The 15,463-nt window shown below is 35.9% G+C and overlaps 1 protein-coding gene across 7 annotated transcripts in view; it reads right to left on the reverse strand.

Annotated features, from left to right (window-relative positions):
* The window catches only part of PLEKHB2 (pleckstrin homology domain containing B2), a 68,663-nt gene that overhangs the window by 12,976 nt on the left and 40,224 nt on the right, over positions 1-15,463 (reverse strand). For 5 of the 7 annotated variants that reach the window (XM_006919847.3, XM_006919845.3, XM_006919846.3 and 2 more), the window contains 2 exons: positions 11,868-11,973; positions 4,014-7,417 (listed from right to left, as the gene is read on the reverse strand). In XM_006919847.3, the coding sequence (XP_006919909.1) occupies positions 7,281-7,417; positions 11,868-11,973 (243 nt within the window). In that variant the 3' untranslated portion in view covers positions 4,014-7,280. Of the gene's footprint in view, positions 1-4,013; positions 7,418-10,924; positions 11,393-11,867; positions 11,974-15,463 lie in introns of those variants that run through there. The other 2 variants (XM_025038520.1, XM_015595593.2) reach the window with 2 other exon arrangements.

Genomic DNA, 15,463 nt, shown 5'->3' on the forward strand with positions numbered 1-15,463 from the left:
CCCATGATATCACTTATATGTGGGATATAAACCTAAAAGCAACAAATGAGCAGGACAAACAAACAGAGACTCATGGACATGGACTATAGACTAGTGGTTACTAGTGAGGTGGGGGTGAAAGGGGAGGTAGACAGGGTAAAGGGGGTCAAATATAGGGTTTAGGGGGATGGTGAAGTGAGTAAAGGAGATCAAATATATGGTAGCTGAAGGAAACTGGACTTTGGGTGGTAAACACACAATATGCAGATGTCAAATGATAATGTACCTCTGAAAATTATATAATTGTATTAACCAATGTTACCCCAATAAACTTAATTTAAAAATTTTTTTAAATGAAAGATAAAAATCATATGACCATTTCAAAACATGCAGAAAAATCTTGACAAAATCCAGCATCCATTTCTAATGAAAATTCTCAGCAAAATGGGAATAAAGGGAACATACTCATTATAATAAAGGTCATATATGACAAACCCACAGCTAACATCATACTCAATGTGAAAAAGCTAAAAGTGTTTTCCTTAAGATCAGGAACAAGAGAAGGATGTTCACTTTCAGCGCTCTTATTCAACACAGTATTGGAAGTCCTACCCACAGCAATCAGACAAGAAAAATAAATAAAAGGCATCCAATTTGAAAAGGAAGAAGTATAACTGTTATTACTTACAGATGACATAATATATAGAGAGAGAATCCTAAAGATTTGACCAAAAAACTTTAGAACTGATAAATGAACCCAGTAAAGTAGCAGGATATAAAATTAGTATTCAGAAATTGGTTGCATTTCTATACATCGGTAACAAAGTATCAAAAAGACAAATTAAGAAAACAATCCCATTTACAAGTGTATCAAAAAAATAAAATACCTAGGAATAAATTTAAGGAAAGAGGTAAAAGACCTGTTCTCAGAAAATTATAGGACACTGAAGAAACTGAATATACAAATAAATACACAAACTATGCTCATAAATAGGAATAATTAACATTGTTAAAATATCCATACTACCCAAAGCAATCAATCTACAGATTCAATGCAATCTCTAACAAAATATCAATGAGATTTTTCACAGAACTAGAACAAATAATCCTAAAATTTATATGCAACCACAAAGACCTTGAATAGCCACAGCAATCTTGAGAAAGAACAAAATTGGAAGTATCACCTACCTGAATATCAAACTATACTACAAGGCTACAGTAATCAAAACAGCACAGTGCTGGCATAAAAACAGACATAGATCAAAGGAACAGAATACAGAGCCCAGAAATAAATCCATGCCTATATGGTCATTTAACGTATGACAATGGAGGCAAGAATATGAACTGGGGCAAAGACAGTCTCTTCTATAAATGGTGATGGGAAACTGCACAGATATATGCAAAAAAATGAAACTGGACCACCTTCTTACACCATATATGAGAATAAACTCAAAATTGATTAAAGACTTAAATTTTAAGACCTGAAACCACAAAAGTCCTAGAAGAAAATACAGGCAGTAAACTCTGACATTACTCTGAATAAATTTTTTTGGATCTAACTCCTTGGGCAAGAGAAACAATGAGACTACATCAAACTAAAGGTTTGCACAACAAAGGAAACTATCAACGAAATGAAAAGAGCACCTACTGAATGGGAGGTATTTGCCAATGATATATCTGATACAGGGTTAATATTCAAAATTTATTTGCCAATGATATATCTGATACAGGGTTAATATTCAAAACTTATATTCATTCAACTTAACACCGAAAAAACAAGTAATTCAATTTAAAAAAGGGCAGACAATCTGAATAGACATTTCTCCAAAGAGGACATATTGATGGCCAAAAGACATGAAAAGATGCTCAATATCACTAATCATCAGAGAAGTGTAATTAAAACCACAATGAGATATCACCTCACACCTGTCTGAATGGCTATCAGCAATAAATCAACAAACAAGTTTTGGTGAGGGAGTGGAGAAAAGAGAACCATCACTGTCGGTGGGATTGCAAATTGGTACAGTCACTATGAAAAAGTCTGGAGGTTCCTCAAAAAATTAGAAGTAGAACTGCATTATGACAGCAATTCCACTTCTGGGTATTTTTCCAGATATCCCAAACACCAATTAAAAAAGATACATGCTCCTTATGTTCACTGCAGCTTTATTTACAATACCTAAGGTATGGAAGCAACCTAAGTGTCTATCAATAGTCAATTAGATAAAGAAAATGTGGTACATATACACAATGGAATATTATTCAGTCATAAAAATAATGAAATCTTACCATTTATAACAACCAGATGGACCTGAGGGTATTATGCTAAATGAAATCAGTCAAACAAAAAATGAGAAATACTGTATGATCTCACATGTGGAATCTAAAGAAAATAAACAAACAAAACAGAAACAAACTTATAGATACAGAGAATAAACAGGTTTCCAGGGGGGTGAGGGTTGGAGGGCTGAGTAAAAAAGGTGAAGGATTAAGAAGTACAAATTTCTAGTTAGAAAATAGTCATGAGCTCCATATTAAAATTAAAAAAAAAAAAAAAGAAAATAGTCATGGGGATGTAAAATATAGCATATGGAACATAGTCGACAATATTGTAATAACTATATGGTGTTGGGTGGGTACTAGACTTATTGGATCATGTTGTAAGTTATATAAATGTCTAAGCACTATGTTGTATGCCTGAAATTAACATATAATAATATCGAATGTCACTATTTAAATTGAAAAATATTTTTTTAATTGAATACTGTAAAAGGATCCTGAGAGCAAAAAGTTTGAGTGCCATTGGTGTATATGCTACTCTTCACAGTAAAAAAGGGAGAAAATAAAAATATATCTTTGTACTAGCTTGTATATGCATAAAGTAACTCAGAAAGGATAAATAAACCAGTGATTAAGCAAAGATTGTAGGGAATGGTAAGACAGAAGACCTTTTACTCAATCTTTTTAATTATTATTTTGGAGCTACATATAAATCAAAAAATTCAGTTCAAAGAAAAATGGTAGAGGCTAGGAGTCAGCAATGACAGGTAGGAATGAAGTCAGGCTGAAAGGGGAAGGACCACAAAGTATGTGTGGAGTATCTGCCCTCCCCCACATCTAGAAATAACTATCTTCAGGCAAAATATTAGAGGATTCTTCTCTAAAGAAATGAAACCTGGTGAACTCACAATGCAATATGCCTTACTGTTGAATTGCACACCTGAATCTTACTGGATTTCATTAACCAATAAATTAACCAATTAATTCGTGAATTAAAAAAAAATGAAACAAAGAGACCCAGAGAGCTTCTAGTATGAGACTTCTCATCTTAAACTATAACAGGCAACCATGTATCATCATTCAAAGTCTGCAACATGTAAGATAAACAGAAAAGCTAACCTACAGAAAACTGAGGTATAATTCAGGAACTTGAAATTTTTAAAGAAAATTTAAAAGAATTTTTAAAAACAACAAAAACAAGAAGTCATGTACCCAGAGATATTGTAGTTATTGGACCCAACTGCCAAGTGGATCTGGTTGAAAAAGATACTGTCAATTTTCTAATAGTCATCTTAAAATTATGACTATACATGCCAGCCACATGTTCTTGTGGAAATTACATTCTTATATGAACATGGTACAGAGGAAAAAAAAAGTTTTAATATCAGATATAAACTTATTTCACTTACTACCTATCTGCTCCTGAGGAAAGTATTCAACTTTTGAGCCTGTTTCTTCCAGTGTACCTTGGCTAATATCAGCCTTATTATAAGAATTTAATAAGTTATTTTTTCCTAATACATTCCCTAGCACTTAAGGAATGTTCCAAAAATGGCATTCTTGTTGCCTACAATACAGCAGAAAAGGCTGACAGTATGTTACTACAAAGTAGTTTAAAAAAAAAAACAAACAGATTGGTGGTGGTTGCCAGAGGTATAGGGAAGTAAAAGAAATTGGAAAGATATTTTTGTTTGTATTTTTTTAGTTTAAATAAATTGATTTTTAAAACCAACAGAAATCACAATGAAATATGCTTTAAGGTTAACATCATTTAATGTTTTCATTTTCACTTTTAAACATACGATTTGCATATACAGTGAAAAATAGATTCTGTGGGCACAACAGAATACGAGAGAAAGGGAAAAAATCGGACAAAAAAATCAACTCTAAGGGGTTAAAAATGAAACTTCATTCCATGCCTGAGTCTACATAAACTTGAGAAGGAGAAAAAGATTACACATAATCACAACTGATGTAGAAAATAATCGGGTCATTCTATCTCAACAAGAACTTCTCCTTATGATCCAGATCGTGGCTTCTGGTCTGGCCTGTTTCACGAATGATAATCTGAAATACAGCCACTGGTCTCTTCTTCTTTACCATCTAAGTCCTTAAAGTTAGCTCAATGAATTTAAAGAACAGAGCCAAAAAACAATCAGATTGGTATGTGTACAATGTCAATGGCCAACTTCTTCCACGTACATTATTTAAAAATACACATGCAAGTAAAATGCTTACTCAGACCTAAACAAGTTAATTCCAACTCACCTAAACTTCTTGATTTAGGATTAACTAAGTGAAGCAATCAAAAAGTTGGCATCTTTAAGAGCTGAGGCTAGGGAAATGAAATATCTCAGTTCATCTTTATATTCAGTATACATTTCATATCAGAATCAAGTTTCTAGTGAGTGAATTTTGAGTTTCAACTATGGTTGCCCCACTGATGAAAAGGGATGGGGGCATCAGTCCACAGCTCTCACCCTTCAGTTGGAAGGCAGCCAAGGGAACAAAGCACGACTGAATCAAGGGCATCTCAATGACATAACTCAATAGTCTGTGGTTCTAACAGCTCCAAGTTCAAAATTAATACTCTATTACAACATTAAAAACTGTTTCATTTCTGTAAGTAAAACATACAGCTTTAAAAATTACCATCTGAAAAGCCATTCTTATTACATAGCACATAAAATCATAAAAGCAACATTTTTAGCTATAAAAACTAGTGTTGTCACATATCACATTTGGCAATTTTCCACCATGTCAAACATCCAAAGAGAGGATAGTCAAGTACACTTTCTTTCAACTGAAAACAGACTCTCCGCTGTCAAAAAGTCCACTCGAATTGACTACGAAAATAGATCTGTAGTCACCACAAAGTTCATTTGGCATCTTGTTTCACATGGAGATCTATTTATGTCAGCCTCAGAGATAGAGTCAGTTGAACAGTAAAATAAGAGTATGTATGTAAACAGCCACACAGAATAAAAACAGAATTTGTACTACTAGGAGTATATTTTATTAAAAATAGGGCCACATGGCATGGAAGCATAGAGAACCTCACCATATTAATCTGCATTTGTAAAAGTACATTTTTAAAGCATGTAGGACAGAAAACTGGGATAATTACGAGCTTTAAAATTCACACAGTTAAAGAAATAAGAAATAACAACAATGCAAAAATGTGGGTTTTCCAGACCTCACACATAGGGTTCAAAATTAAATGGTTTAAGCTTCTCTATGACATTTGAGTCAGGAATAAAAACCAGGCTGGTGTCCTGGTCAAGTTGAGTGGATCTTGAACAGGTGATTCATGTCCTGAGGTCTCATATCCCATCTATTCCCAGAGACTCCACAATAGTCATGGTCCCACTGTAACTGCGCTGAACTGCATGTATACAAACTTCATTTCTTTAATATAGCTTTTTCTGATTCAAACTGGTTGCTTATTCCACCTTTTCTCCCTCTACCTGTGTTTGCCTGCTCCTTTATTTATTAAGCCTTAGGACATAGAGTTTATCGAGTCTCAGGTCTATAATCATGAGGACAATAATTTCTGGTTACACTAAGGATAACATCTTAGCTGTAGATGTGTTTCAGCCCCACCAAGGCAGAACCCCACTGGCCAGGGGACTGGACAGGATGGCGTTGGACTGATTCCAGAAATGAATGTAGTAATCAATTACCCAGCCCCATCCAATCGTCCAATCAGTAGCACCCAGCCCCAACTCCTTTAGTTTCCATGACTACTGATTTTTCCCTATATAATTTGTACTACTCCTGAGATGCAGGGGACGTGGGTGGTGGTGGGGAACTGGTTAAGACCATTAGCTCACCCTGCATCTCCAGGACTTGCAACTCTCTAAAATAAATCCTTACTTTCTTTGCTGCAAAACCTGCACATATTTTTTTCTTTGACTCAGACGTGCACAGGCAGATGGACTCCTTTCGTTTCAGTACCACCACCAGCCCTCACCATGCCACCACCAAGGCTGCACACTTCCCCGTACTCAAGGGACAGCCACAGTGCCCCAGTCCTACAAGACAGGAAATCTGCTCTTTAAAAGCCTTCAAAAGGATGGAAAAGAGAATCTTCTGTGCCGTGCAGTCCCAGCAAGGCCTGAAACAGTAACACTGTAACTATGGCTCTCATTCTATTTTTCTCACTATTCTTTAAATATTACTTTCTCCACAGGTAGAAAAATAAGCTATAACTAGGCTGAGGTGGCAATAAAAATACTCTAAGCTGACACTAAAAACATAATGTCTCCAAATAAAGCAAATCTCCACATACTTGTTTGCAATTGTTTTGCCTTCTTCAAGATTTAAAAGATAAAGCTCTAAAACTTTAAGGTTCAAGTTGATTTCAAATTTGGTATTTTTTCCAAGGATTGCTAACAAAAACAAACAAGGAGGACCAAACCGGAAAAGCATCATTTTAACGGGAGCTATTGTCCTGTCCCCACCCATGACCCTGAGAAGTCAGCCTTGCTGGAGGCCTGCAAAGCCTTAGAGGTCCTGGGGCTATCATACCACTGCCTCAGGGTAGTTCCCTGGTGGCTTACAGCCAACAGCTCCTGAAGTAACATGTAGCCTAGCCAGGTTCTGGTTTCAGGTTTGAATGTTTGATGTTAAACCAAAAGAATCTACAGTTTTTCTTGCCAGAGTCACTCACTCACTCATTCATACATATCATCATACTACTAGCATAACACTAAATAACTTATCCCTTAAGGGCTACGCCTAACTCTAAAAAGAAAATGCCTTTCAAAACATGTATGTTTAAATAAGGTATTTCAAGAGTTCCATAAGGAAACTATAGAATGAGCTAGTGCTGTCAAAGAGTTCATGTTCTGTCTAAAGAGCAGTCCACTTACGTGGATTACTTATAACTATGATGTCACTACTTTGAAAAGAACTATTAAAACTATTACTGAAAACATTTATCATAAACTAAAATGCTCTGCAAATGATATTATTACACAAGGGTAGCAGGAGCTATATGTAAATCGACTGCAAGGACTCTAGAAGACCCAGAACAGGGATCCTAAGGCCATGCCTGTGGCTGCTCCTGCCAGCATGCCCAGCGCCAGATCACTGTCGTTGTCTTGATACCGCTCACGAATGATGACTTGGTTGGCAGGCTGTTGTCCATAAAGTCCTAAAAAAAAAAAGGGGGGGGGAGGAATAGATCTCTAAGAAACAGTTTGTGAAGTCTAACTCAAAAAGATGGCTCACTCAACTGGGACCCTTTCTGAGAATAATCAAGGTCATTGCTCCATGCATTTGCGTCCCTCCTCCTATAGCCTTGTCTTCCCCTGGAGAATTGGTAGGGTGGCTGCAGTGAGTGCTCCTCAGTTCTCCTGCACCACAACAGGCTAAGGTGACCAGACTAGGCCTAGTGAGAACACCTCCATTTCTAAGATCGCAGCAAAAGAAAATCAAGATGCACAGCTTTCTAAGGTCTAAAGTCCCAAACACTGCAGAGAGCAAAATCCTGATGAAGATATAAACTTCAGCCTCCAATTTCTACTTCAGGCCTCTACATCATGCTTATCAGGATAACAGGAAAATGGGGAACAGCTGAGGAGATACATAGAGCCTGTAGACAATGGGAAAGTCAAGTTGAGAATACCCATTAAAAGCTAAAAATGAAAATACTATCTAAAAGCTAATTAGCTTCTTACAATTCATGCAAACCATTTTTTAAATGAAACCTTAAATGTACTAATATAACCATAAAGTTCTGCTTTTCATTTTTAAACATAAATCTTTATAGGGAAAGTATGTTAGAGAAAAATCTTCTAAAATACAAACTTTTAAACAAATTTAATTTATTTTTAATTAAATTTATTAGGGTGACATTGGTTAATAAAATTATATAGGTTTCAACTGTACAATTCAATAATATGTCATATGTATATTGCATTGTGCGTTCACTATGCAAAGTTAAATTTCCTTCCGACACTGTATATTTAATTTAACCCCCTTTACCCTTATCTACCTCCCCCGGCTTTCCTTAATATCTTATTTGCATTATTAAAGTTTACAACTAGAAATGTAGTGCTTGTTCTCTTCTATACATCACAACTTTATTGTCTAATAACTAATTAGCTTTAAAATTGCTCACATATAGTGTTAATATTCCTCCTTGACCTGCTAGTCTTTTAATAGTTCAACTCTAAGACAGCTAGAAACTAGTCTAATGGTAATGTTAACATATAGATGAAGAATGAAGTGAAGCCAACAGTGATAATGAAGACTAACATTAATATTACTTCCCAGTCTAAGCATTTACAGTGGTAAAAGCATTTACACACAGTGACTCACTTAATCCTCACATCTACCCTATGAGATGAGTTTATTATTCCATCTTCCATCTTACAGATGAGCATAAAGGGGTTACATATGGGGGTTAAGGGAGTAAGGGCAAACATAGGCCCTCAGGCTACCTTGCACACTTAACCACTAGTGCCTCAAATATGATGGAGAGAAAAATCAAGCCACAGAGTAGAAATAATGAGACCACTATAAACCTCTAAGAGTGGATCAGGTAACAAACAGTATTAGAAGCAAATGATTATGCCATGTTTAAATTTCAAAACTGATGAATTGTAGCATTCACTTTCACAGCCTTGAAATTTCAATTAGGGAGTTCCAACTAGTTAAATATAATACTGCAGAAAATTATAAGCTGACCTAATTAAAAGATCTGAAAAAATCTAAATCTGCATTCCTTCTATAGGTCACAGCAAAGAATACCCTCACTACATGACCAGGAGACCACTCTCCTGCGGCTCCTGCTTACCTGTGCCCCTAAGTCCTTACCAAAGTCAGCTAAGGATATTTCCAAGCAGTACTTACTTTAATTATCTAATTTAACTAAGTGTTTGGTCAAAATGTGAATGTGAAAAAGACAAATATTTTTCTATGACAACTAAGTTAGATACTTGAGGAATGATTAAAAAGCAGGTAACTTTTACGAATTATGATCAATCCAAGGAATTGAGTAAATTATAAAAGATGGGGAATGGGGAGCCTAGAACCAAAATCTGGAGGTTTGCTCTTGGATTTACCCTTGGAAACTGCACTGCAATAATTTGTCATGAGTATGATCTCTACAGGACGGAAATTGGGACCCCAAACAAGGGAGCCAACTCAAAGCAAAGCCCTCAAGCCAAATCAAAAGACAGCTGAAAAAATGTCCACTAAAGAGGGTGAATTAAAACAGAATACTTACAGTACATATACAGCACTCTTTGTACTTTTTTAATTGGCTGACCACGAGTCTCAATTATATTAAAGAGAAGGCCTTTAACCAGTTCTATGCATAATGAGGATCTCTACAAACACTGGAAGGTAGTGTGCCATGAAGCTGGCAAACCACTGGGTTGTCTTAGAAAGGCTGACTAAAGAGCTTGTCTGGTTATTAGCACAATGTTGCTGTGGGATGACCACAAACCAACTCAGGCCTTCCACAGCAAGCACACCTGCTGGTTGGTCACAATGCTAATGCTGAATATCTACCCGCTACAGCAAGAATTCTGAGGTTCCTCATGAGAGTGCCTTTTTTTTTTTTTTATGAGGAAAATCAAGGGCAGGATGGAATCTGATTTATAGAAATTCCCTTTATAAGCACTTCTGCAGAACTTCTGCTCTTCTATATGATAAGAAACTGCTGAGGTTATGCCAGTCTGTGGCCTGAAAGCTGAATAAGAGGCTGGCTCTCATGGTGTGGGTAAGGCTAGAGATTAAAAACCCACCACCAACTCCAAAATAAATGGGCAAAGAAAAATAATTCATACAAGAGTAAATCTAATTTGTAAACATATTTGTGACTAAGGAGGTTATCAAAACTTTTAGAGTATAACAATAGGCAATCTTTACGGGACTACAGAAAAATCAGCATACCATTAACTCCTGACAATGTAAATTGGTAAACTGTTCTAGAAATCAGTTTGGTAAATGGTATCAAGACTTACTGTAATATTGTCAGATAAAATAATAAAGTCTGGATTTCCCTTAAAAAAAATCGAGAGGTGGGGAGAGGAAATGAAACAAGATTAGCCATGATGTGGTAAATCACTGAGGCTAGTAATAGGCAAGTGACAGTTCATTATACTATTGTCTCTACTTTCGTATGTTTAAAAACTTTTATAATTTCTAGTGGTATCAAAAGAAACAAAAATGTCTATGCCCCTTGACATATTAATTTAATATACAGAAATGAGAAATGCTACAGCATATTTAACAGGAATGAAAAAAAAAATGACTAGAGATGTCCAAACCAAGCAAAAAAAAGAAAAGAATAAACAGCCAATACTAGAAGACTTAACTAATAATATATCATACAACATAATATGAAATCATTAAAAATACTTTTTAAGATTATATATCACCCTGGACAAAATATATAAATTTTAAAATGAGAAAGAAATGCAAAAAGCAATGTAAAGTTATAAAGATTTTATATGAGGAAAGTAATTCAAACAAAAATGGTTGTGCTAGGCTCTCAGTCATTGGACAAATATTCCATTTTTTTCCATCGTTATTTTATTGGTTTTCAATTTTGAGATGAAAAAAAGCCAAGCAAGGCAGAATCTTCCACAGTCAATGCTAGTTAACTAATCTCAACTGTAAGAGATATCAGGAACAGATGAGTATAAAAACTCTCTCTTGTACTAAGCACTAATGTATGAGAAATCAAAGTAACCACCCCAAACTAGAAGGACACACTGACTCTGGGGCCAACCAAATCCAGAGACCCAATGATAGCCCCCTTGACTTCTCTGTGGCTATAACATCACTGATCACTTACCTTTCTGGTAACAGATTCTCAGGCCACTCCACCAGGTTTGCTCACAGTCCCTCAGAGTTGCAATCTCTCCGTGAGCTCTGGATTTCCATTCCAGTCTATTCCCCGGCTCATTCTCTTGTGAGTCGATCTGACATGCAATGCCCACTGCAAACTGCCCCTGCCTGACTTCACCTGTTCTTCAGTTCATCAGTCACATGGCTCTGGTCCTCCTCATCCTAGCTGTAGGCTCCAGCTGATGACAAGCATTCTCTTATATCTCCACCATGACCAGGGTGCACCCAAAACTTGATCTTACCAACACAAGCAAGTCACTCAAACCTACAATTTGTTTCAAGTGAGGTGAAAAATGGAAAGAAGCACATCAAACGCCCAGAATAATATAAGCACTTTCCAAGCCTCACTTCCCTTGCAAAATAGAACATCACCTCAGCAGGGATAATATTTGAAGGATGCTACCAGAAGGAAAGAATACTACTTATGCTTTAAAAGGGGCCTGTTCGTTTGGTTGCTTAATGTAAGTAAATCCCAATATGTACAAATTCTCTTCTTTAGAACAAATCTGGATACGATAGTGAAGTTTTAAAAATCGAGCCTACTACTCTAGCTTTGTAAAGCAATGTGAAAATACATAATGCTTTAAAAAAAAAAAAGCATAGTAGCAGAGTGATTTGTGGTCTATAATTAGGAAACATAGCTCACTTATCCTTAAATTGAGAAATAAAAATCCTTCAGCCTTTATTGATCTACCCCCTAAATGAAGAGAAACAAGGAATGGAAGGGTTCCATGACTTACCTGCATATGGGTACTGGTAGGATACAGCATAAGCCTGTCCATTCTCAGCATAAACAACTTGAGTTCCTGGTGGGTATGCACCACTGTATGGACCATAGCCATATGCCTGTTGAAAAGAAACAGGCTCATTAGAAATATAATTTTGAAATGCAACATCTATTTATAATTTAAAAATCTCACCACAGTGGTTATATAGGAAATGTACCTCAACATAATAAAGGCCATTTTTGACAAGCCACGCCTAACATCATACTCAATGGTGAAAAGCTAAAAGTTGTTCCTCTAAGAACAGTAACAAGATAAAGATATCCATTCTCGTTACTTTTAGTCAACATAGTACTGAAAGTCCTAGCCAGAGCAATTAGACAAGAGAAATAAAAGGGATCCAAATTAGAAAGAAGTAAAACTGTCACTATTTGCAGATGACAAGATATCATATATGGAAAACCTTAAAGGCTGTTAGAACTAATAAATGAATTCAGTAAGATTGCAGGATACAAAATAAATATACAGAAATCTATTGTGTTTCTATACACTCATGATGAACTATCAAAATGAGAAATTAAGAAAACAATTCCATTTACATCATCAAAAAAATAAAATATCTAGAAATAAATTCACCCAAGGAAGTGAAAGACTTGTACACTGAAAGCCATAAGACACTGATGAAAGAAACTGAAGAAGACACAAATAAATGGATAGTCCATGCTCATGAATTAGAAAAATATTGTTAAAATGTCCATACTACCAAAGCAATCTATAGATTCAGTGCAATCTCAATCAAAATACCAATGGTGTTTTTCACAGATAGAAAAAACAATTCTAAAATTTATATAGAACCACAAAAGATCCCAAATAGCGACAGCAATCTTGAGAAAGAGTAAAGCTAGAGGCATCATGCTTCCTGATTTCAAACTATATTACAAGGCTATAGCAATCAAAACAGTATGGTATTGGCATAAAAACAGATGCAGAGATCAATGGAACAGACACGTGAAAGGATGCTCAGCATCACTAATCATCAGGGAAATGCAATCCAAATCACAATGAGATATCACCTCATACCTGTGAGCATGGCTATTATCAAAGAGATAAGAACTAACAAGTGTTGGTAAGGATGTGGATAAAAGGGAATCCTTGTACACTCTTAATGAGAATGTAAATTGGTGCAGCCACTATGAGAAACAATATGGAGGTTCCTCAAAAAAATTTTTAATTAAAAATTAAAAATAGAATAAAAATATGATCTAGCTATTCCACTTCTGAGTAGTTATTCAAAGAAAACAAAAACACTAACTCAAAAAGATATGTGCACCCCCATTTTTATTGCAACATTTACAATAGCCAAGACATGAAAACAATGTATGTGTCCACCACAGATGAATGGATAAAGAAAATGTGGTGTATATATACAACGAAATATTATTCATCCATAAAAATAGAATTAAATCTTGCCATCTGCAACATGGATGGAACCTATGGGCATTATGCTAAGTGAAATAAGTCAGACAGAGAAAGATAAATACTGTATGATCTCACTTATATGTGAATCTAAAACAAACAAACAAACAAACAAAGTCCGCAAATAAAAGAATAACTCAGTGGATGCCAGAGGTCGGGGTTGGGAGGTGGAAGACTTGGGTGAAAGGAGTCAAAACGTACACACTTCCAGCTAAAAAATAACTCATAGATGTAATGTGCAGCATGTGACTACAGTTAATAATACTGTGTTCCATATTTGAAAGCTATTGAGAGTAAATCTTAAAAGTTCTCATCACAACAACAAAAAAATTCTGTAAGTATGTATGGTGATGGATGTTCACTAGATTTACTGTGGTGATTGTTTTGCACTACAAATATCAAATCATTACGTTGTACAACTGAAACTAATATAATGTTGTATGTCAATTACACCTCAATTTTAAAAAATACAATTTCAAACCCCTGGTAAGATTAAAATTGACTCTCCAAGTTATAGTAAATACAATTTAAAAGTCAATAAAAATAAATAACATAAGACAGTGTGGTTATGCCTTTTTAAAAATTTTGTTTTAAGATTTAACAAAAACAAACCCACAACTGGAGGATATAAAATGAAGAAGGCAGAAAAATGCAACAAAAAAAAGAGAACTGTATGAATTTCAATTGAGCTCTACCATTAACTTGACCTTCAGTAAGTCACCTATCTATTCAGGGCATTGTTTTGCTAATCTCTAAAATGATCAGGTTAGACCAGGTAATATATGAGATTCATCCAAAAACAGTATTCTCTTGGTGAAGCCAGCCTAGCAGCAGAACCTTCCCCAGCCCAATTTTCAGCAGTTTCAAGCAAGATAATATGAAAGACTGGGAACGTTGGGGGGCAGAAGAACCCTGAAGTCTGAGAACTGAGCAAGTAGCTGGCAGTTTTCCAGCAGCACAGGCCTATAAAAGAGCACTGCTAGAAATGGGCAGTGAACCCGCCTCCACTGCCCAAATGTCCTGAGAAAAATGGAGATAAAAGGCCTAACCTACTTTGTGAACTCACAGGTAGGGGACAGGTATGTTTAAAAACATTACAATTACTGTCATTATGTGACAAGTGCTGTGGCACAGGGGAGAACAGGGAGCTGTAGTCAGGCAAATACATGTATAGAGATAACCTGCTCTCTTATAAAGGCAAGAAACAGGACTTACGCTTCTGGAAGATGGAATACAGTACTCCCCTCAACCTATCCTTGGTTTTGCTCTCCATGGTTAGTTACCCATGGTTGACTGCAGTCTGAAACTACTACACGAAAAATTCGAGAAATAAATAATTGCTAAGTTTTAAATTGTGTGCCATTCTGAGTAAAATAATGAAATCTTGTGTTGTCCCATGCCACCCCACCAAGGATGTAAATCATCCCTTTGTCTAGCATATTCAACAGACTATCACAGTATCACAGTGCTTGTGTTCAAGTAATCCTAACTTTTTATGTAATAATTGCCCCAAAGTATAAGAGTATTGATGTTGGCAATTCAGATATGCCAAAGAGAAGCTGTAAAGTATATGTATGTATAGGAAAAAACGTAGCATATATTAAGTTCGGTCCTATCTGCAGCTTTAGGCAGTCACAAGGGGTCCTGGAACATATCCTCCACAAATAAGTGGAGACTATTGTAGATGCAGACATTGTTTCCCCTATTCCTGCTAAGTACAGCTGAAAACCCTGGATATTATATATAAAATAGACATAAGGAGACTCTGAAAGGTTAGAAGGTGGCAGATTAGCTAGGGAACACAGAACCCTACGGACACATGGTGAGTTCCCTGGGTTTCATTTTTGCCTTGTGTATCTTAGACTGAACAAAAGAGAAGCCAGCAACCCAGAAATGCTAATAAATGCAGGTTAAAAAGGCCCCAAGAAAAGCCTGCTTTCTCCATCTGAAGAACCTAGGATGGAAATGGGTAATTTGATAAATACCACAGAAATAATTGTGCCTCCACTCCTACCAGCAAAGGTAAAGTATGGAAAGTCTGAACTATCACATTTAGTGGACTATAACAAAGCACTCTCACACCCCTCATCTCAGGTAGTGTTAGAGAAGGCTGAGTAGGGAGCCTGGAATTTCAT

Source organism: Pteropus alecto, unplaced genomic scaffold, assembly GCF_000325575.1.
Source record: "Pteropus alecto unplaced genomic scaffold, ASM32557v1 scaffold148, whole genome shotgun sequence".
In the NCBI taxonomy this organism is placed as follows: domain Eukaryota; kingdom Metazoa; phylum Chordata; class Mammalia; order Chiroptera; family Pteropodidae; genus Pteropus; species Pteropus alecto.